The sequence below is a fragment of the Harpia harpyja genome, chromosome 14, assembly GCF_026419915.1.
Source record: "Harpia harpyja isolate bHarHar1 chromosome 14, bHarHar1 primary haplotype, whole genome shotgun sequence".
Taxonomy (NCBI): domain Eukaryota; kingdom Metazoa; phylum Chordata; class Aves; order Accipitriformes; family Accipitridae; genus Harpia; species Harpia harpyja.
In genome coordinates, this window is record NC_068953.1 from 19,196,474 (window position 1) to 19,218,255 (window position 21,782).

Sequence of the window (21,782 nt, forward strand, 5' to 3'; positions counted from 1 at the left end):
TTTACAGAAACTATGTTGGAGGCAGTGTCGTGATGCATCACTTCTGTACAGCATCCTTATGTGGGGGAACTACAGGGTGCAACTGCTCACTGAAAAAAACTCATTTTTCTGTGTTAGGTATTGGCTGAGTAGTTATACAATATCATTCAATTCCAGGTTTATAACTAGGAAACTGCAGTGGGTTGTTCAGTCATGGAAATCCAGGGGAGGTCTTATACTTCCTTCAAACTGTAAATTGCTCCTTTCCAATTAGTTTTCTTATTTGGAACTAGGAACCAGTCCACATCGGCTTCCTCTGTGCTAATCTCTTTCTTGGTCATTGGTCTTTGTAGATCTTGGAGCCTAAGCAAGAAGTGGAAAATCTAGCTCACACTGAATCTCAGAAAGGTCATTTGGCAGCAGAAAGGATTTCTTCATTAAAAATAATTAATGCTGCTTTAGGGATGATGGAAGCAGGCCAACAGTAAGGGGACTTCTTGTCAAGACTCAAGCCAAGGGCCTTCAGCTATCAACAAAGCAGCCAAATATGTTAGGAATCCACAAATTCACACTTACAAATAAATTAGCAGTGTAGCTTTTAAGAGATGAGTTCTGTTCTAACACAGCAGCCCTGAGACAAAGCAGAATTTAGTCTAATGTGCTATTCTTCAACCTGCCTCTCCCTCTTTCCCAGACCTGTTTCATTTCAGTGAACTTCTCCAATGGCCACATCTCATGATTTGCCCATTTGTCTTTTTCTCCTAAGCCTTCTTGAAGGCCTGATTTTGCAGCTTGAGCCATCCACACCTACATTACTTTTCTACCCTTTCAGAGCATGACGTAACTCCATTAGAAGCCTTCTGTTGCAGAATGGCTGGTGAAAGTAACAGTAAAAGACTCCAGGGCTGCCTCATGACACCACCCTGGGATACAGTTCAGTCATATGCTGCACTTTCTAAGAACTTCCTTTGCTAAGAACGTTGGTTTAAATATAGTCAAGCCACAGGAAAATGGGAGGACTGTTAATTGGTCTAGGGAGACATATGCAGAATAGTGACAAAATCTCTTTAAATCAAGTAGGAATACACAAACCCACAGACTGTTGGTATTAGAGATCAAACTGGGAAAAAATTGGGGCGGGTTAGTTCTAAGTAAACTGAAGACAGATGTGGTTTTGTTGACCCCAATCATCCTTTTTACACAGTGTTGAACTTGAGTCAAATTTGGTTCTGTACTTTCTATTGTATTTATTGCTGATGTAGGGTCAACCTGAAATACTAGAAGTGCCACTATATCCCCTTATAGCGGCCTTCCAAAGCATTCTACATGTAGGCTTTTAAAGGGATAGTTTCCAAAGAATTGCTGAGTGCCAAAGGTGGCTGAGTGTGACAGGGAGATACCTTTTAATTGGTGATCAACATGAGGAACCTGATGTTTTGATCTTAAGTCATAAATTCTAGTTGCTCACAAGCAGTCATATTGCTTGGTCAGCCAGAAAAGCTATGCAGAAGTCATCAAGCCAAATGTCTGATAACTAGTACTGAGCATCTCCCACTTTGCCTCACCCTGACATTGCTAAATAGACCATACCATCTTATCACCAGGGATATAAGCTCAGTCCTGCTGAAGGAAAAAGCAAAATTTCCCCAGGTATGTTTGGGAACTGGTCCAGACCTGGTATTCCCAGGGTCCAGCAAATCCAATACCCCACATGCGTTTCTTTCAGTCTCTCATATAACCTTATCCCAAAGGTAAAAATCTTCCATTGACTCTTATTGATCCAAGTACCCAAACAGAGAATCTTGGCACACCACCGTTTGCCTCATGGCCTGTAGGATACCACGTTCAAAGCATTTTACAACCAGACAGGAACAAACTGTGTCTCCCATGTAGCTGTAAAGTATTCCTGGTCATCTGTTTAAACAGAGCAAGCAACACACACTAAAACTGGAGATATTCCAAGAACTAGCCACACTGTCCCCTCAGCAGAGGATGAGACCTCAAGGAAAAGAAAACTCTATTCAGTGAGATTTAATCACAGAAAGCTCAGAGAACAGCCAGGGGTTATTAATAATGGATATGATTTAAAACTGAAAACTATGCATCAGCACTAGGCAGCAAAAAGCTAGCACATGTAATGACAAGATAGTCATCCCAGCAGTGCAAGAGTCAGAGAGATCTGACTGGTCTCTGGTGACTGGTGTCAGCCTTAGAGAGGAACAGACCATCTGATTAGGAGACCCACCCTTCCATTGCAGAGGACTTTGTGTTGCCAAGAGCAATTGGCATGGGGGTAAAACAAGAAACTACATCAGGCAACTGTGATGGGAGTTCCCTGAAGAACACCTGTGCTTAACTAGGAAGCAAATGGCTGCAGTGTAAGATGGGAAGTGCACATGTACTTCTTCCAGTTCTCAGGGAGATGCAGGGCACCGTCACTGCTACTTACTGGAGTTATAGCTCCACAGACACCCATTGGTTCATGCCTGGTGAAACAGACAAAGTTCTCATCTGCAAGACAAAAGAATAAAAGAAGACAAACCAGTCAAAATCCTTGCTTCTACAGAAACAGTGTAAGCCAACTGCACACTAACAGGCTGGGGACAGAACTAAAACCGTATTAGACAGAGAACCCTATATCTGTTCATCTTAACGCATGCCTCTGGGACACTCCAGGCAGATGATCTGTTTGAGAATAGGTCTTGTGTTAGCTCAAAAGCCAAACTGCTCACAGTCACAGTGGAGCCTTTTAAAACCAGGGGTTCAATTCCTTCTGCAAACTCCCTGTGTTGAGGCTCAGGGGAGGGTAACTCCTTACCACACTGAAGAGCAAGCACAAATTTCATTCAGATTGTGTCTCACTGAAAAGAAGAAAAGCACTTGTCTCTCTGAGGGCAAAGGTTTTTAAACCCATTTAGTACAGGAATCATATTCAGTGTAAGAGGAATGGCACTTCCGGTAAGAAATTACAAAAAGATGAAACTCTAGGAGTAAAATAATACCATTCATCTTAAAATACTGCTATTACTCTGGCAAAGAGAAAGCAGGAAGGATATTTTCCTTACAAATTCATTTTTGCTGAAAACCTAGTTTCATTGGGAAGATCTGACAGAAAACACGAACATTTCTAATTACGGTTTTTAGAAGTGATTTTAAATCAGAACCAATGAGCAGCATCCACGCAAGCAAAGCTTCACGTTACTCTGAATGAGGGTGACAGATCTCAGTTTATATGACTAATATCGCTCCCTTTGCTGACTGCACAGGCTGAGCTAGTTCAGCCCTTCAGAGCTCTTGTCTGGTGGCTAATTTTTGTCTGCAATGCCTGTCCTTCCTACAGCCTCAGTGATCACCCACATGCAGGAACAAAACAGGCTGATTTTGAAAATACATATTGCCACATGGACATCCGTTGTCTTAACTTGTTCTCCCCAAAACCATATTTGAACTTACATAGCTGAGCCAAAGTGTTCTCTCTGTCCCTGTCACAACAGTGCACTGTGACTACTCTGGCTCTGCAGCCTAGGAAACATTTTGAAAAACCTCTTTCAAGTGTCAGAAAAATTGACAGGATTGCTCCAAGAGCTCAGTGCTGTGGCTCCTGAGAGGAGTCAACATCTCAGACATTCTCTTTAATAAAAGTTAAGAAAAAGCACTACATGATCTCTCTGAACATCTGTGAGCCAGCACTGTCAGGGATGTGGGAACATCAGTGAGGTGGGAGACACTGACAGATTCCACATCAACCCTCTGCCACATCCCTGTGGCATCTAGGACAGCACAAGCGCTGCTGCCTTCATACAATTCTCCCTAGAAACCTCTGTCCTTACACTCTCTGACATCTTAATTCATTTCAGTGATACCTAATGAATAAACTCCCCTATAATGTGTAGGTTTTTTTCTTTAAGAATTAGTCTGAATTTAAAACCCAAAAGGTTTCTCTGTTAAAAAAGCAACAAAAGAGCCCATCCATTATTTTCCAGAGATCTATGCAGGCATTCACATTGTTCTCCCGTTACTTTAAATCTTGAAACCCACCTACTTAAAATGCATCCTGAGATAGAAAGGAAATGCAGGCTATTTTTGCAGGTTTTCAGAAGTTGGCCTTTCCATGCATCTCCCTCCCAGCAGGCCTCCCTTCCACCCCCTCAAGCCTGATCCCATCCCAGCTCTGAAACCGGGTCTGAAGGAACTTACCCACTGGGATAGTTCTGCCCTGAATTTTATCAGCCCATCCAGCGTAATATCGGAGTGTTTTTATACAACCTTCCAGGTCAATGAAATAAGCCTGCAGAAAAGGTTTTCCTGTGTCCATTGTTTCCAGAGTCTGAAAAAACAAATTGCATGCAGTCAGATAAGTCAGTGTTTTTTTCTTAAAAAAAGCTTTTGGAGAAACTCCTTTTCAATTTTATTTTGCCTTGTGCTGCAGACATGAGGTTTCCTTCCCTCCCCTTATATTTAAGGAATGAAGTTGCTAATACAAATATGGTAGAAGGGAGACTAGACCCAATAACCCCGATGCATACAGAAGTTGCTTTGTTCAGTGACTGCAATGAAAGCGCATCTTCTGAAAGCCCCCAGAAGGTGGCTGTGGGTAAGATAGAGGGCTGTGGTCTGGGGCATTGGTCAGAAATGATGTGTGTCATGACTTCACCGTAACTGACCCTCCAACGCAGATGTTCTGGATTCCAGATGGTGTCACTGAAATCAGTCAGACCCACTTTCCTTTTATTTGGAAATCTATTTTTTCTACTTCACAGCCCTAAAACCAACCTCTGAAAAGCCTCTTTTGTCCACAGGATGATAGAAAACACATTTTTTACAGAGTTCTGGTAAAGTAACCTTTGGGCTCAGATTCATGCTGCAACTAAGGCAAGGGAGAAGTTGCTTCACTAAAGCTGCACTGATGCTGAGCAGCTCTAAATGAAGTCCAGTCTCGGCCTGTGTCCTTCTCACTGTTCTGGACGTTAGCTCAGTGAATGCTTTGTTCTGTACTCAGGTCATTAAATGGGATATTGGTGCAAATGGCCAGCACATCCATAAAGGAAGTACTATCCCCTGGTAGATTGAAACATCTTTGTTTATGTATGAAGTCATATCCCATCATCTTCCACAGACATTAGGGTCCAAACAGCACTCGAACAGACATTCCCCTTGGAATGACTAGGATTGTTATCCACTCTGAACGTCTGCTAAAACAACTGATTTTTATAAGTCATTACTTAGCATGCAGCCAAGGCAGCTACGGCTGGTTTTCTGCAGCGAAAGTAACAATGCCAAACAAGCCCTCCCAGATCAGAAGGACGGCAGAAAGCTTGAAATGAGTGTCCTGGTTTATGGAAAAAGGAGGGTCCTCTGAAGTCACATCAAAAAGTGAGCAGAAAATGAACAGGGTGTATTCACACTGACACAGATTTTTTTTTTTTTTTTCCTTTTATTTGCTGGCCAGAACTGCCTTCAGACCTGGATTTTTTTGGTTTTGTCCTGCTGAAACTGGAGGCTGTCATGTGGTTAAGAGACACTGTGTTGGAGAAAGAGACCCAGCTCAAAGTAGTCATGCAAGTACAGGCTCCTAAGCACATCCCATGTATGTTAAGTCCTACTGACCTCAGTGGGACATCAGCTCAGGAACTTAAACAGATCTAACAGCACTGAATGTCATAAATGCCATTCCCCCGAAGATAAGCAGAGCCAAAGTGCAGCATTGAAGTGGTGAGTGCTCAGGTCCAAGATCTTAGATATGGACTGACAGTAGCCCTACACTGAGAGATGCTAGGATCTGTGGGCACGATTTGGAAAGATGTCCAAGGCCCATGGAGTCTAAAGGCTTCTACCAACTGCAGTGCATTTCAGCTTGGGTCCTACTCCCCTTGTTCTGCACCAGAAGGACTCCTTCAGGACAGGACAGGGAATCATTAGCAATAGTTCTTCAGTGCTGAAGTCCAAGTTAACACAGCTTCATGGCTATAAAGAGATTTTCCTGACCCAGTTAATTCAGTAGGGAAACAAAGAGTTCCCACTTACACACATTTTAAACTTTGGATGACATCCAGCAAGAGAAAGATTCTCTTTCCAGCCCCCCATTTTAGAGGACGCAATTTGCAAAGAAGTCAAACTGGCCTGCATTTTTTTAATAAAGGACTGAGTCAGTTGTAGTGGTTTGGGGGTTGGTTTGTTTGTTTTGTTGTTGTTTGTTTTGGGTTTCTTTGTTGTTTGTTTTGGGGTTTTTTGTTTGGGTTTGTTTGGTGGCTTTTTTTTTTTTTTTTAAAGATAAGAACTGAGAGACAGCTATGAACATTGATGACTGTTAAATCAAGAATATGTTTGTTGCTTTGAAAATTTAAGTATTTATATCTGTAATCACTTCAACAACCAGCTAAAGTTTTGAAGAGGAAGTCAACTGTATAGAAAAACTAACAGCCTTCTTCTAAGACCCCTAACATCATCCTGCAGAATGAGGAAGATAAGCCATGACACCAGCATGGACTCTTCTGCCCTTCATAAAGGGAGAGAAAAAAAAACACATTAGGTAGATATGGATGTAGCAAAATCAGAAGGTTGGAGCTATCAGCCAGCTGTTGCTGGTTTATCACTGCTCACCGATCACAGTACTTACTGCCAGGATGACTCTGTCTCGCTCAAGAAGATCGGCCAGCTTGTGCAGGAGTCGTCCTCTGCTTAGGGCATCCATCTGTCTCCACGGAGACCCCCTCTGGAATGCTGCCTTCGCTGCTTCCACCGCATTATCCACATCGGGCTAGAGCAGCCACATACACAAGAAAACCTTAGGTTACAAGGAAGGAGCTGGACAATGGCACAGAAACGCCATCAGGCTGCTTCCTAGATGATGCTGTGGTGGCTAAAACAAGCTGTCTGACAAAACCACTTCCATTTTACTCCTGGATTTGAACCCAAGCCTGCAGTAAGTTCTGGGTTTGGCCTGGGCTCATAAACAACCTTGGGGTCAGAGTACCAATAGGGTCTTTCAAGGGTAGTTTTATGCAACTGGTTTGTTTATACAATAATCCAGAATCATGTTCCTGCTGATACAGGACATCAGTGACACTGGAGGAGGATGGAGAAACAAGATCCCAATTCTGTTCCCATTACAGCTTCCCTAAGTGTGACAGGCCATTGGCCTACATGAATCATCTTCCTCTGAACAAGTGTGGGAAGGAAAGTCCCCCATGAGAGAGATCGTGGTTTTATCCAGGGGAACAATCACATCTCAGATCCCACCATTCAGTCTCACTGAAACCTATGCCAGTAAGAGTTAACACTCTAAAAAAAGTTCCCTTAGATCCTCGATCATACTTCCAGAACACTTTTACCAGATGGGAAGGGTTTTGTTGGTCAGTGCTATGACAAAGGCATTTCACCTACACAGACATAGTGCCACTCTCCCTTCATCTCCCAACTGCTTTACCACACTCTGGACCAAATCTAACCCTGTTTACCCAAGTTACTACTCAGACAGGCAGCAAATTCCCTCTCTCCCCACAGCACCATCCTCAGAGAAGCTTCATGCATTTTCTCTGGCCACAGTATGCCCTGGACTCCTCCCTTCTTCCCACATACATTGATTAAAAAAGTGAAGGTAAGGGCAACCTCCCGACCCAATGAAGTCAATGGGAACACTGCCATCAACATCCGCAAGGCCAAGGCTGTACCCCAAGCATACATAAAGCATACTTCACCCTGACTTTGGACAGAATCCTGCTCTACGTAATGTCTGGCACAGCCTATGCCTCACTTCAGCTGATGGAGAACATGCACCTCATCACAACATGTAGCTCAAGGGGGTGGGAAAGGAGGGAGGGTTTCAGGCCTTGATTGTTCCTCAGAGTGCTTCACCAGTTGCTCTCATTTATGTCTTATCTCAAGTCTTGTCTGGATACAATTACGAAGTAAGCCTCTGCACTGATCCAACAAGGTCTGGTCATTCTCCCCTCATGGGGAAATGTGTGGTGCTCAACCAGTTAAAATGTTATGGGGAGACATGTTGTCTTCCTACAGCAAAAGTTCATGGAGAAAACAGCAAGTCATCACCCACTGAAATGGCACCTTACACTAAATTTGGCTTCTTTTCTTTACAAGAAGATTACACAGCTTTAAAACAGTCTGACCTATACCGCCAGGAAAAGAACCCCACCCTTTTGGAAGGGCACTGATGGGGAAACCATTGGAGGAAACTTGCTGTTACAAGGGGTTAAGAATGGCTCTGGTCAAGCAAGTGTGGTGGCAAGGCAGAGGTAGCAAGCAGCCACTGTGAACAGGCAGGCATGTCCTGCCTGGGGCCCATCACCCACAGGCAGAACAGGCCTTCAGAATGGTTTGCTTCATTTGAGTTATCTGGATTCAAACTGGCACATCACAAAAGCCAGAAGGCATCCCCAGCCACTGCACGCTTATGTACTCCTCATCCTGCCTGCTCAAATGAAGACTCAAGCTGAAAGAAGGCAATATTTTGTGTGACAAAGCAGACAAAGAAACACGAGAGGTGTGTCAGGTTTAAACAAGTCTTCCCTTAGCAGTAATTAATTAGCTTCTGTGACCAGGCTGGGAGCACTGACGTGCAGAGCATTAGGTCTGCAGTGGCACAGGCCACAACGCAGCATGCCCTTGGTATTGGGGGACTTCCCACCATCCTGGCACTCACAGGACCAGGGATGAGATGGCTGTGAGGGCAGAGGACTTCAGTGCATGCCCAGATCTTCCCTATCCTCTAAACATGGAAGCACCTGAGCCCTGCTGCAGCTCCTGCAAATACTAGTTGTCTTCATTCTTGTCTCTTTTCTCAGACACGCTGGGTACACATAGCGGCTTGGAGACTGCAGTCACTATCACACAAGCAAAAAGGCTTTCCCAAAACACCCTCAGGGTAGCACCACCAAGTGAGATCTTGTGAGCCTGTACAGCCTCAATAGGCCTGAGAGACCAGCAAAAACAAGGAAATTCTTCAGGAAGGCTGAAATGCCATTCTTAATCCATCCTGTTATGACTAGGCATTAGGGGAGTCTGAATGGCATGTTCATTGCAGGCATGTTGCAATAGGTAGGCACAATGCGTGACAAAGAGACTCGTAACTGTCAAGGTGCCAGGGACACACTGTGGTATACAAGACCACAAGGAGGAGGAGGTCCGTGCATCCTGGTGCTTAGTTCTGATCTACACAGATTTACAGAGTATTACATAAAGAGCTCCACTAAGAGAATATTAAGATTGCAAAGTCAAGCACTGCAGGGTTGGGAAATGCTTGCAAACCTCCATACCCACCTTGGATGTTTGCATTATGATACAACCCCCAGTTACACAACCGCATACCATTTTCCCCTGAACAAACTCACACCGTTCTTTGTTCTAAGCTACCTCCTCCACATTCCTCCTCTACCTCAAGTCCTGCTCATCACTGCTCCATTTCTATCCTGCCCCTTTTTCCTCTCTCCTGCCTCAGCAGCAGGCTGCAGAGCACAGTGGAGACCATCACCCCACTGGCTCTGTGAGTAGGGAAAACACCTGCAAAAAAATCCTTGCTCTGCTTCAGGCTCAGTGTGCACAATACTGCTTCAGTTTGGCCAGTAAGGAGCCAGGGATGGAGCACACCCAGTGGAGACTGTCTTCAATTCAATTACTAACTTCTTCAAAAAGCCTCCACTGTGCACATCTTTGGAAAGGCACTTCTCTGACATGGGGCTTGAGCGTGCCACAGTTTCTTGATTAGAAGATGTTCCCTGACCTGCTCCCCTGCAAACCCTCTGCAAACAGTGTACACGTTGCATTGCATTGCTCTAACTTCTGAGCCCAAGTTCAAAACAGCTACAAACAGCATCTTAACAGCCTAAAGTGTCCAAAACCATTATTGAGGGCATTGCAAATCTGCTGTAGGGAATAATATTCCTGCAGCCTCTTACCTCAGCGGGCCATTGCAATCTGAGGGGGGCAGGATGACTGAGAACAGAACCCTCTTACAACCCTTCAAAGATCCACATGGGAGAGTGAACTGCTTAGAAGTGATCATGACAGACACTCCAGAGCATCAAGTCTGCTCGACAGTCACAGCTGTGGACCTGCTGCCCATGCTCTGTGGCAGCCAGCTGAGCCGGGCACTCCTTTGAGGAAGGAGCACCTTTCCCCTTGCCCTTGACGGATGTTAGCAAGCTGCTAGTAGAAAAAAGCTTGTCTTCAAGAGTTAGACAGCACCAGAGAAACGGCAATGGCACAAGTATTTCTGCCTTCACACTGTAACACCGAGACAGGGTGGAAGTTCTGGGGCTGCACTATTTGCTGGGGGCAGAAGTCTAACAAAGAAAGTTATTCCTTCTCCATTATCAACCTGGCAAACACTTGGACCCTAAGCCATTATTTGGGAGGCAAAAAGCCTCCAAGCATCCAGTGGAAGCATTTGCCATTTTATTTTCAGTGCTGCTTTTTCCACACAAGACTTTCCTTTATCCCCCAACTATGCCGTCAAGGGCAATTCTGTCTTAAATTCTGTAACTAAAGAACAAACAACAAAACCTTTGCTCCTAGCCTCACAAAGCATTGGCCAAGTTTCAGCACCAGACTAAATTGTCATCGCTGAGATATTGGCTGCCAAATTCCCACCCCTCACGTGCAGACTAAGCAAAACACACTCTGCACAGCCAGGGAGGGGCAGGTTTCTGTTCAGGGCTAGGGAAGTGGAGTCCTGCTCCCAGCCTGCTGTGAAGGCAGAGCCAACCCTGGCACAGCACAGCTGAAGCCAGAGCCAGTACCAGGAACTGCCACCCCTGCAGTGGTACTGACCAACACAATCAAGTATGATGGCACGTGGGGACAAGATGTTGGAAAGCACCACCAAACACAACTCACCACTTTCTGTAGTGACTCCAACAGACTGGAGTTACAGACCTAGGAGGGGATGTTCAACCAGAGCAAAGGAAGTCTCAGGGGACTCAGTTTGCCAGAGAACAGTGGGACATGGTCAAGTGTCACCTGTAGCCAAAAAGCTAGTTTGGGATGCTTCTTTCCCATGACTCTGCTTTCTAGCTAATCCAGATCCAGGTCTAACCCCACTCAGTCTGTCACAAAAGCCTACTTAGAGCAAAAAAAAATTTTTTTTTTTTTTTTAAAAAGTGTGATGTAAAGGGGTGGAAGAAGAGGCTTTCAGCACCCAAGGTGCAGCTAACTTACATTCTTGACTGCAATTATTCTATGCACCAAGGAGTCAGCCAACTATGCTGAATATCCACGGGCAGAGGGCTCCACCGACTGGCCCCAAGGAAAGGTTTACAGTGACTCTCCTGCAAGCTAGAAGCTGAACGTTATCCTTGAATTCAGGCAGGGACAAGTCTCAAGGAGGCAAGCTGCAAAACTGGCCTTTTAGTTCTGCATAATAAATTTCTTTAACCAAGTCATTAAGAATCAGGCTTGAAATACTCATGTAATGCTCTGTAACTGCTTGAGGAGACACTTCGCTCAGGGAACAATAACAATGTCATGGATTCTGCCTAGCAAAATACAGTTGCATCAGAGTTAGCTTCAACTCCACTGTTTACATGCCACTGCAATTCAAAACAGTTGTGTCCTACCCAGTTAGTATAAAGAAATTACACATAATGTTTGGTTATGTCTCAATCTGTAATCGTGCCACGGATGCACAGATCCCCCACAGCAATAGGTCTCAGAGGCTGCTTTAGTGCCATCCAAAAAGAACAGCTACCTTACACACCATTTGCATGCAGGCTGGAGGCTTGTATTGCCAAGCAAGTTTGCTCCCATCTCCAGAAGGGTCAGGCTCTATACTCTACACAGTATAATACCAGAAAACACACTGCCCCTGCTCAACTAGTATCACTCCTACTAGGAAAGGATCCCCAAGGCAGCTACCTGGCTGGAAACCAGGCACTGGGCCTCACAAGTGTTGGACAGGCTTAGATACTAAAAAAAAGATACCACAGTACAAACAGAAATGTCCACACTGCCCATCACTTACTGCCCACAGCAATGAGCAGCCACAGCCCTGGTACAGCAGAGAAGCCGTGAATCACCTTCCCATGACATGCTGCAAAAAGCCAGCTCTTGGGCCAGCTCTTTCCCATAGATCAGGCCAGTTGGCCCATACGTGATGAGCTGTTTTGGACAAAAAGTGTCACATCTGATTGTTCCTCACCTCAGGCTGTTACCAAACCCACACAGTTATGTCCCAGGCTAATCTACATCACACCAGGGCCAGGGACTACTAAAGTTCTTGGGAGATACTGGTTTTGTTTAAACTGAGAGTTGCCACATTTGTGCAGGAGGCCAGAACCCGTGATACCAGTTGGTAAAGCAGCACCACATCCCTAGCAGAAAGTGGGCAGTGTTTGCATGACTGAGCTTAAATTCCCACAAGCACTCAGGTTATTTGTTGATTGTGTTTAAAATAGGGCAAGTTTCAGTTCGGTGTCTCCACCAGGTTGCCATGCCGTTTGTGTATAAACCACTCCCAACACAAGGCCCAACTTCTGTCAGGGATGTGCATACACCATCATTGCTATTTCCCCAGACTGACTGCTTCCTTCCAGTCTATAACACAAGAACGATGCTGAATCTCATTCTTCTGACAGTGTTTGGCAGGGAGTTCCTACCAGGGAAAGTGACTCTGCCGAGTTGGACAGGATTGATCCCACCTACCCTATGGAATTCTTGAGCAGCACAACCAGTGTCCCAGACCTTCAGCTCACAGTCTGGCCAGATGTATGTTGTCATTAAAAGCCAGCTTTTCCTCTTTGTGCCTCCCTACAAAAGGAAGTCCCTTAGAAACTGTCTTTTGCACTGCCTTTTCAACAACACTTACCTTGTCTCCTTCCTCAATGTCACAAATTTTCTCCAACGTTGAAGGGTTGTAGGTGGGGAACTTCTTTCCACTTGTAGACTCATGCCATTCATTGTTAATAAATATCTGAAGAGAGAACAAGAGGAGTGGGATGGGGAGGAGAAAAAAAAAAAAAAAATGATGTACACAATGCAAAAAACCGCAAGTACTCCTCAAAGGTCCCAAGGCTCTTCAATTTCCATTGATGGCAGAGTCAAGCATGTTCAGTCTCTCTCCCAGGGAGACTGTTTGTGATACAGACAGCATTTATCCAAACTAGAACCTGAGCCAGAGAACAGATGAAAAAGCCTTCGTGCACCCAGTTAGTTTTGAGCAAGAGGAAGACAGAGGATGGGGCCCACACAGTATAACACCATAATTTGGCAATGAGAAACAGACAGTTTTTGAAATACATCTCCATGGGAACAGCAAGCAGACACCAAGAGAAACTCATATGGTTCAGGCAAAAGGAGCCCCTTGTTACATGCTACAAATGAAGCGCCAGCGTACAATATTACTTGGTTGTTTGTATCCTGCCCTGGGCTACTTCCACAACTTGGCCCCTGCAGCACTGTCCGGAGGAGGGTAAGTACTGGCTCAGTTCTACCCCACCATGCCTTGTCATGGGCTAGATCAAGCCTCCCACATCACTTGGAGTCGTCTGTGACAAGATTTAAGTGTTTCAAAATATTGCATTTCCAGAGCAAGAACAAACAGTCCCAGTGTTGCGTAACTGAAAATGCATTAAATATTAGAGTGTTGTTACTCACTGTAAACAGAACATGAATACCTATATACAATGAATTGATTCAACATGCATCTTACCCACACTGTGATCTAACTTGGCAGTGTTATATTTTATAAATATACTTTAAGTAAGATTAGATGAAGTAATCTTTATTAGTAGCCTGTTAGCGACTGTAAGCTAGTACTTTTACTTGGAAGTCATCCACATTTACAATCTTGTTTATGAGTCACCACACACCACCAGGAGATTAATGTTGCATCCCTTACATTCGGAATTCCCACTGCTTTGGGTCATAGTTCTCTTTCCTTGGGCAGCTTTTTTCCTGAAAGGAGTTTCTCCTGACTATTTCTGCAAAAAGCATCTGAGATGTAACCAGCATAGAAGCTGCACTTTTGGACCCACCTGTTTCAGACAGGCAGAGAAATAGAAAATCCTGGAAAAAAAGTTGTCAAGTGAAGTCACAAGAAAAGATACGTTAGATATATTAACTAACTTGACACTAATGCTCCCAAACTACCTCTGTTATCCCAGTGCTGCATTTTAACATTTACACATTTTAACTTCAGTTTTCCTTTGTTTCACTAATAAAGAAAGTAATATTATAAACGTGGGCAATACGACAGGAACTGTAAAATTACAGCATCAGGTATATCCTCACAAACTAAGGATTGGGGAAGGATACCGTTCTTCCTCCGCATTCAACATTAATTCTATGTGAAAGGGTTGGGATGGGAAAGCGATGTTGCTATAAGAAGCAGTAAAACACAAGAGTGACAGGATCAGGCTGTTTTAAATGTAACATATATGCTGGCATCATTCTGGGAATCACACCACATAGCCCTAGTCTTTGGTGCCAGGACTCGAAATCAAACAGAACAGCATATCAGCCGTTCATGCTTCATACTCAGGATTTGGGACACAGGATTGTGGACAGATCACTTCCATCACACATCCATGACAAGCATTAAGCTGCTCTATAAGTAAGATCTTTGTTGAAAATTTTTCGTCTCCTGCAGCCCCGTAACTGGTAGAACCGAAAATAAAAATCTCTGCTAAGCAGAGGAAAGTGTGCCGTCAGCTGTAAACATCTGGTGAAACTCAGAGCTTGTAGAAAACCCCTTGCAGTTTTATGAAAACTGACTGTGGCTCATTATTTTCTCAGATGCACCAGGAGCATCAGATCAAATGTCAAATTCACACTTTTAATTAACATTGGTTTCCACTTTTAAGAGACTACCTTGATACCTTTAGTGCACAGAGTCTCTGGCAAAACTCTGGTGAATAAAAAAACGCGTGTTTTAAAACATACATGGCTGCAGGATCAGATCCCTAAGGAGTATTTAAAAAAGCGTTCACAACAATAAAAATAACAAAAAACAGAACATTTGGATATTTAAGAAGAACTCTAATGGCCGTGTCCATTTTGGATGCAGGAAAGAGCCGTTTGTGCAGCATTACGCCATTCTGCAATCAGCAGCTGCAGATCCAATTTGCTGCTAAATGCAAGTTTATCTTACAAAGAAAAAGTAGATAAATTTAAGATGTTAAAAATTAATCTAGTCCAGTGATTACCACTAATTGCTAATCTGTTTCAGTACTTCAGATGCATAATTCAAATCAACACCTCACTGGATAAGCTATTGCTGTTTACTCCTTCTCACTGCAAGAGAACGAGCTTCAGGTTCTGCTTTTTTTTAAATACTTAATACAGAAATGTAACAGTAATTAATATACTCATTCAGCCCCTCCAGCCCTTTTAGTCCAGCCACATAGTTCAAATTATGGCAGTCAAGGCTGCCTAGCAGCATAACCAGCCAGGATATTTTCCCCACTGCACAAGACAGCGGGTCAGGCTGTTGTGGAACAAAAAGTGACTCGGCTATCGCAGAGCTACGGCTCTGTTAGGGAGCAGGGATTTCTGCAGCAGTGCTCAGCTCCACACCAACGCCAGCCTCACCTCAGAGACAGAGTAATCAAGCTCAGGAGCCTTCAGTTAAATCCAAAAGGTCAGGAGCAACCCTTTAAAGGTCATTTAAAGGGAAGATCAATGGAGACCAGAGAGATATGGGTTTGTGTGGGCTTGTTGCCTGACTCCTCATCCTGCAGGGAGGCCATGGAGGAGCTCTGTTGGGACGGCGAACCACCAACAAGATGTGCGTGAACACCACTCCTCTTCGGGAGCTGCGGGGTGGCCCCAATCCCATCACAGAGCGCTTTTGCAAGGCCCAGTCCTGCAGCACGTTGGCCCTCCTCCACGCTCCCTGCATTTACCAGGGCCCAAACCTGTCCTCTGGCACCGAACTCCCCCCTCCCAGCAGCACCCCATCCCACCACAGGGGAGCTTCACACCAGGTCAAGGAAGGACAAATGCAACCCAGGCAAGCAGCTTCTTCGCAGATAAACCCCTTCTTGCCTCTGCCTGGGCTCACCCCATCCAAATCCGATTTCACTGAGCGCTAATGTGATGCTAAAAGCATTTACTGGGTGGGTTTGCAAGGGCTGCATGGAGCGCTTGGGAAGATGGCCATCAGGGTGACCGGGAGGGAACAGGCCAGCATGACACCGCAGCCCTCACACAGCAGGCTGGCCACCGATCGGCCTGCCACACGGCCAGGGAGAGGTGCCCGTGGGCACCTGGGGCAGAACCACAGGTTTGGTGGGGTTTTTTGGTTGGTTTTTTTCTTTCTAAAAAAATGGTGGTTTCTGGGGCTTTAGGGACTGGGGCAACAGCAGCTCCCCTAGAAATGCCATGATCATCTGCTTGCTCCAGTCGCTCAACCACACTCACATCCCCATAAGCCTACTGTCTAGGGCGGCAGGAGGAATAAAAAAAAAAAGTAAGAAAAACGGCATAGAGGCATAAAATTTTACAATATAAAAATAATACTTCACCACGAGCCTGACTCCACCAAGCGCCAGCGACGCCACGGTGGCGAAGCCCGCTGCCCACCTCCCCTCGCCGGCTCACCTTGGTGTACTTCACCTCCAGGCTCCGCAGGGGCCGCGGCAGCGGCGGCACCCTCCTGTCAGGCTGCCCGTTCTCCACCGCGCCGTTGAGGGCGGCCATGGCCCCGCCGTCGAACCCGCGCCGCCCTCTGCCGCTGACAGCCCGCGGCGCCGCCTTAAGAGCGGCGCGCGCCGAGCGCCGCCGCCCGCCCCCATTGGCCACTGCCCCGCCCCGCCTCGCGCCCCGCCCCCGCCCGCGCCCCGCCCCGTCGCGCCGCCGCCGCCGCCGCCCTCAGGTAACGGGCGGCGCCGCCCCGCCGAGGCCCCGCCGAGGCCCCGCCGCCGCCGGCGGGCCGGGGGGCGCCCGCGGGCCGCGCCCGCCGCCTCGGGGCTCCCCGCGGGGCCGTGGCGGGGGGCGGGGAGGGCCCGCGGGGCGGTGGAGCCCTCTGCTCGGAGGTGGCCGTCGGTCGCGTCCTCTCCTCTGGTGAGGGCAGCGAAGGAGGGGGGCCCTGCCCCGGCCACGCGGGGTTCGGGGAGCAGGGCAGCCACCCTGGCTTCTCCCAAAGGGTGGCATGGGAGGACGTGCCCTCTGCTGCCTCCTGCCTCTGCTTCCCACGGCAACCTACCCAGAAGTCGGTCTCGCACGGCTCTCCACGGGAACACCTCCGCTCTCCTCCGCAGGCACGGTGTGGGTGTCGGGGAGGGGCTCGTCTGGAAGGCTCTCCCCTCACTGGTCATGTTACCTCCTCTGCTGCCAGCTACGAGGGCCTTTCTCTGCCACTCCCGGTGCCCTGACTTCCTTACCCCAACCTGCTCCCCCCCGTCCTTCGCTCAGTGCCTCTGCAGAGCTTCCCAGGGCTGATCAAGAAGAGAGGGAAGACGCGTTACATTGAATGTCTGATGTGCGGCTGACAGCAACGCCTCCGCATCCTTGTGTGCGTACCTGAGTCTGGGACCAGTTTGACCACCCGTTTGACTATCCCAGTCAAAGGACATCAGCCTACCGGGGCAGGAGCAGGGCCTTCAGCTGAAACTTCCTGCAACGATAACCAAAATACTTGTGTCCCGCACAGTCAACCTCCAGCACGGTGTTCACAGTAGCGTACTCCGAACATTGAGAAAGATGCTGTCTTTCAAGAAGTCCTAAAGGATATGGAACATGTCTAAAGTGACAGATCTAGGCTCTGTGCCTGAACAAGTTCATTATGTATTGCTTAACTTCATTCTGAATAAAATATGTGTAAGTCTTTGCAGGCTGGGGGCCAGGACACTAGGAGCACCCTTACACCCACACACACATGGAAGATAATACAACATATTTTCCATATAACAAATGGCAAGATGCCTGAAGTTATCTTACAAAATGTTTCACCGAATCTGTAATCCCCAGCAATAGTCAGCACTTTGCTGTTAGAATGCTTAAAAATACTCAGTGCTTCCAAAGGCAGATAGCCTGTGATATCATAGCGGTAGAAGAGTTAGTGCTGATTCAGAAGGGAAAGTACCACTGATGAATCAAACACCACCTCCTGCAGCTTGCAGGATATTCATGGAGGTCCTCTGCCCAGGTGAAAGCCTGTCTGGTGGTGTTTGGTTCCTGACAGCTGCCAATAACACAGAGGAAGATATTTTTTTTTTCCCCACAATCTACATATCTTTACCAGACAAATGACTGAACTGATTTCTATGAACTGTTAATATTGAAGGACTCATCCTGCCTAGCAGTTGCAAGATGAAATTTTCTCTTCAGATGGGAAGGTGCTTCAGTTATAAATAATCTGTGGGAATATCCTTGTATGCAATGGCAGAATCAAATGAGAAAATAAAGGGATGTATTACAACAGCTGAAACGTTATTTCTAAGCTGTCTGTTTTTAACTGTCCAGTTGCTATTTCCCACAAAAGCTACAAAAGCATCAAAGCTAGAAGAATCTTTTAACCAAATCCCAACATACTCCTAGTCCCAATAAAGAGGAGTTTGGATCCAAGCTATCCTTAGATGTCATCAACGAAACTACAAGGTGACTGACAGGGTGCGCAAGTTGAAGTCTGAGACAGAAGACATTTCTGTCTATTCTCTCTGGAAAAGACATGGTCACTGTTCCATTCTAGGGCCAATGGCATGGTCTGGCAACAGAACTTTTTTGGGCCTCTAGTAGTTCGCCTTTTCTGGTTTTACCAGAACATATCACAACACTATGGGCAATAATTTGGTAGTTCGAGTATCAGGAAGCGAGAAGGAAATTGTTACAGAGGTGACACAGTATCGATAGAATTTATCCATTTCTGTCTGTATTTTGCCCACAGAAACGCTCAGCTGAAGTGGAAAGTACTCTTGTAATTAGAGGACAAAACATCTGGATGAGGAGAAAGGTGAATAAGAAGTTCCAGGACAAGTAGCGTCTAAAGAATCATTACAGTGGGTTGTCTCGTGTGGAATGACCTTGTCTCTTACATCTCATGAGGGAGATTTTTTACAAGACATTCCTGGGAAAATTATTTTAGGCATTATTGCCTCTTTGAGTTAATGGTGAAGTGTGAGATGATGTATCTAAGGCAAAAGTACCACATGCAGGGTTTGGGGATGTGTAAGCCTTTTAGAAGGCTGTATGAAGTGAATGAATTGTGAGTCAGTGACATATGAATGAGCTGAAATAATAAACTTTAACCAATATACATAGCTGTATGCAATGTTTCCCCTAGTAATGTCACAAGAAGAGTAACAAAACGTTCCACCGTCTGCAAAGAGTTTTGCAGACACTGACTGGTCCCTTGTTGGGCAAACTCAGTCCTGCCATAAACAGGAACAACTCCACCAGCCTCAGGAGGTGTGTCTTTTGTCGCTGGTGCTTATATCAGATCCACAAAGGTGGAAACACTCGCTCCTCCAGACTGCCGAATGGTGAGCTCAGCAGGAGATGCCCTAAAAGCAACAGCAGAGCCCCGATCAGAACAAGCGAGAGGCATTTTATATTCATTCCCATGCTCCAGGAGGGCCATGCCACCATTCAGATAGAAGCATTGAAAAAATGGGGTTTACCTAAGTTTGTAACAGTTGATAAATGTGTCAGAAACAGACGCAAGAGGAAAAGCGTCTGTTAATGAAAGGTCACATTACTATTGAGTCACCCTGTTATGTTCTACTGTTGCAGCAGTGTTTGCAGAGATGTCTGCAATATGTATCCTTAACCTGCTGCACTGACTGCGATAGCTGTGAATTCCCTGGTACTGCGCCTCTCTGCAGAGCTGTATCTCACAGAAAGTTTCTAGACTGTGAGTACACCAGCTCTTCTCTGCCAGCCAGCACAAAGATTGCCTTTCCTCTGTTGAGTCAGACATGTACACTCTTAAATCTGCCACCATGAATTAGACCTGACCACACTTTTCTGTGCCTGTCTGTCTGTGCCAGTCTCTCTGTGCCAAGAACAGTCACAGAACATGTTCATGCTATGGTGTAGCTGTCTCCTATCTGCTATGGATGCCAAGGGTCTCTGCAGGAATTAATTTCTCAGACTTACCCACCACATTTAACCATAATGAAGGGACTACTGCTGGTGGTAGCTCCTGCTCCAAGTACACTCTACTCCTGTGTGCATGTGCCTTATGTCCTGTCTCCACACCAGGAGTGCAGGGGGGTTGTATCCAGCAGATCAGTAAAGACGTCTCCAGATCACCTAAGACCATGATGTTTCTGGGCAACTTCAGCATCCTGCCCCATGGATGAAGACAGATTTGGCAGTGGGGCACATACTCATGTACAGGATGGTGGTTTGCCCAGCCAGCAGTGGCATAGCCATTGAGAGCTGCTGTACAAGTTGATCAGTTGATATTTCAGTGATATTTTGCATCTAGACCTAAGCCTATGCTTCAAGCAGACCAGAAGTCCCATAGCTCTGTAGAGTAGTTAACATGGCACAGAGCCAAAGCTTATTCTGCTTATTTTACGTATACCCCGAAGCACATACACACACAAATACATGTGTGAAACAATATACTCTAAAAGGCTGCACACTCCAGCATTCAACAGCTAGGAGAGATCAGAATTTGCCTGGGTTTGTGCATCCTGATGAACTGTAATTGAGTTATACATGCCCTTTTCCTACAGACATCCCCCTCACTCTGCATTGGCAATGGTTGCTGCTCCTGAGAGAGCAGCTCCCCTCATGATTTATTCTCCTCTTGTTTAATGTGCAGCAATGGGGCTTTTTACAGCCTGTTATTCAAAGTGTGCTTTAGGCACAAAATTATTCATTTCCGTATGGTTTTTCCATGGTGCTCATGACAGCAGCGTCTGAGTGTTTCACACACAGCATTTCCTTTTCCAATAATTTTGAGAGGATGCTGACCCTGTATTATCAGTGAAGAAAGAAGGCAGGCAGCAATGAATTAAAAAAAGGGTCTTCATAATTTTGGATTCCCGATGTGAGTCACCTACAGGCTGAGTACTTTAGATGACAGGCATTCGGAGCTCAGCTCCCACTGAGCTCAGCTACGGCAGTAATTGCAGAACAAGCCAGATCTGAAGATCTCCCCCTAAATGCCCAGATAAGGCAGAATGCGCAGCAAGCTGGGCATTGCTGCCCAGTGACTTTAATCTGGGAATTTTCTTATTTTTCTGTACCAGATTTTGTAAACTTACTATTCCTGTAACTTTGTTTTCTGTGGGTAGTTTTCTAGGGTTTGAGTTCATTTTTCTAAGCAAACTTAAAAATCATAAATTTCATCACTCTTGATCAAGTTCACCACAATATGGGTTAGCATCAGGATGGATTGTTTTGAACTACGATATGATTGGCATTTTACAGGCCTCCTGGTAGCAGTAGTGGACTGTTTAACTGATATGGGCTGGCCATTTGAAGGGAGTGAGACTGTGCTTTGCCAGTGAGTTTGGTTTTGGTTTGTTTTTCCAAATATCCTCTGGCTGCAAAATCCCAAGATCCATTCCAGACCCCAGAAACAAATGGGGTTTAGTGAGCTCCCTCAACCTAGTCCCTACCAGGCTGGCTTCTTTATTCCAGACACAAAGAATACAAAGATGGAGAAACAGTCCCTTAGATACTCATTAGAAGAAGCTGTTTAGTAACAAAGGCACCTATTTGCTTATTTACCTGTCTAAACAATTATGTAGCTACCTGATGGTAATTACTGCTGCTTAAAAGTTTGGCTTTTACAGAGATTTTTGCTGAGTTCATTGAAGACAAACCCGATCAGCTGCCATATAAAACAAGTAAGAGAAATGGTGATAAGTGAACTGCTGCCTTCAGCTGTGAAGGAC

The 21,782-nt window shown here is 45.7% G+C and overlaps 1 protein-coding gene across 1 annotated transcript in view; it reads right to left on the bottom strand.

Annotated features, from left to right (window-relative positions):
- ALDH1A3 (aldehyde dehydrogenase 1 family member A3) overlaps positions 1-16,681 on the bottom strand; it is a 37,347-nt gene extending 20,666 nt beyond the window's left edge. Inside the window, exons 1-5 of the mRNA XM_052808175.1 lie at positions 16,531-16,681; positions 12,797-12,901; positions 6,596-6,736; positions 4,177-4,306; positions 2,429-2,490 (exon numbers count right to left, since the gene is read on the bottom strand). Of these exons, the coding sequence (XP_052664135.1) occupies positions 2,429-2,490; positions 4,177-4,306; positions 6,596-6,736; positions 12,797-12,901; positions 16,531-16,629 (537 nt within the window). The 5' untranslated portion in view covers positions 16,630-16,681. The remainder of the gene's footprint in view (positions 1-2,428; positions 2,491-4,176; positions 4,307-6,595; positions 6,737-12,796; positions 12,902-16,530) is intronic.
- Between the last annotated feature and the right edge of the window lie 5,101 nt (positions 16,682-21,782).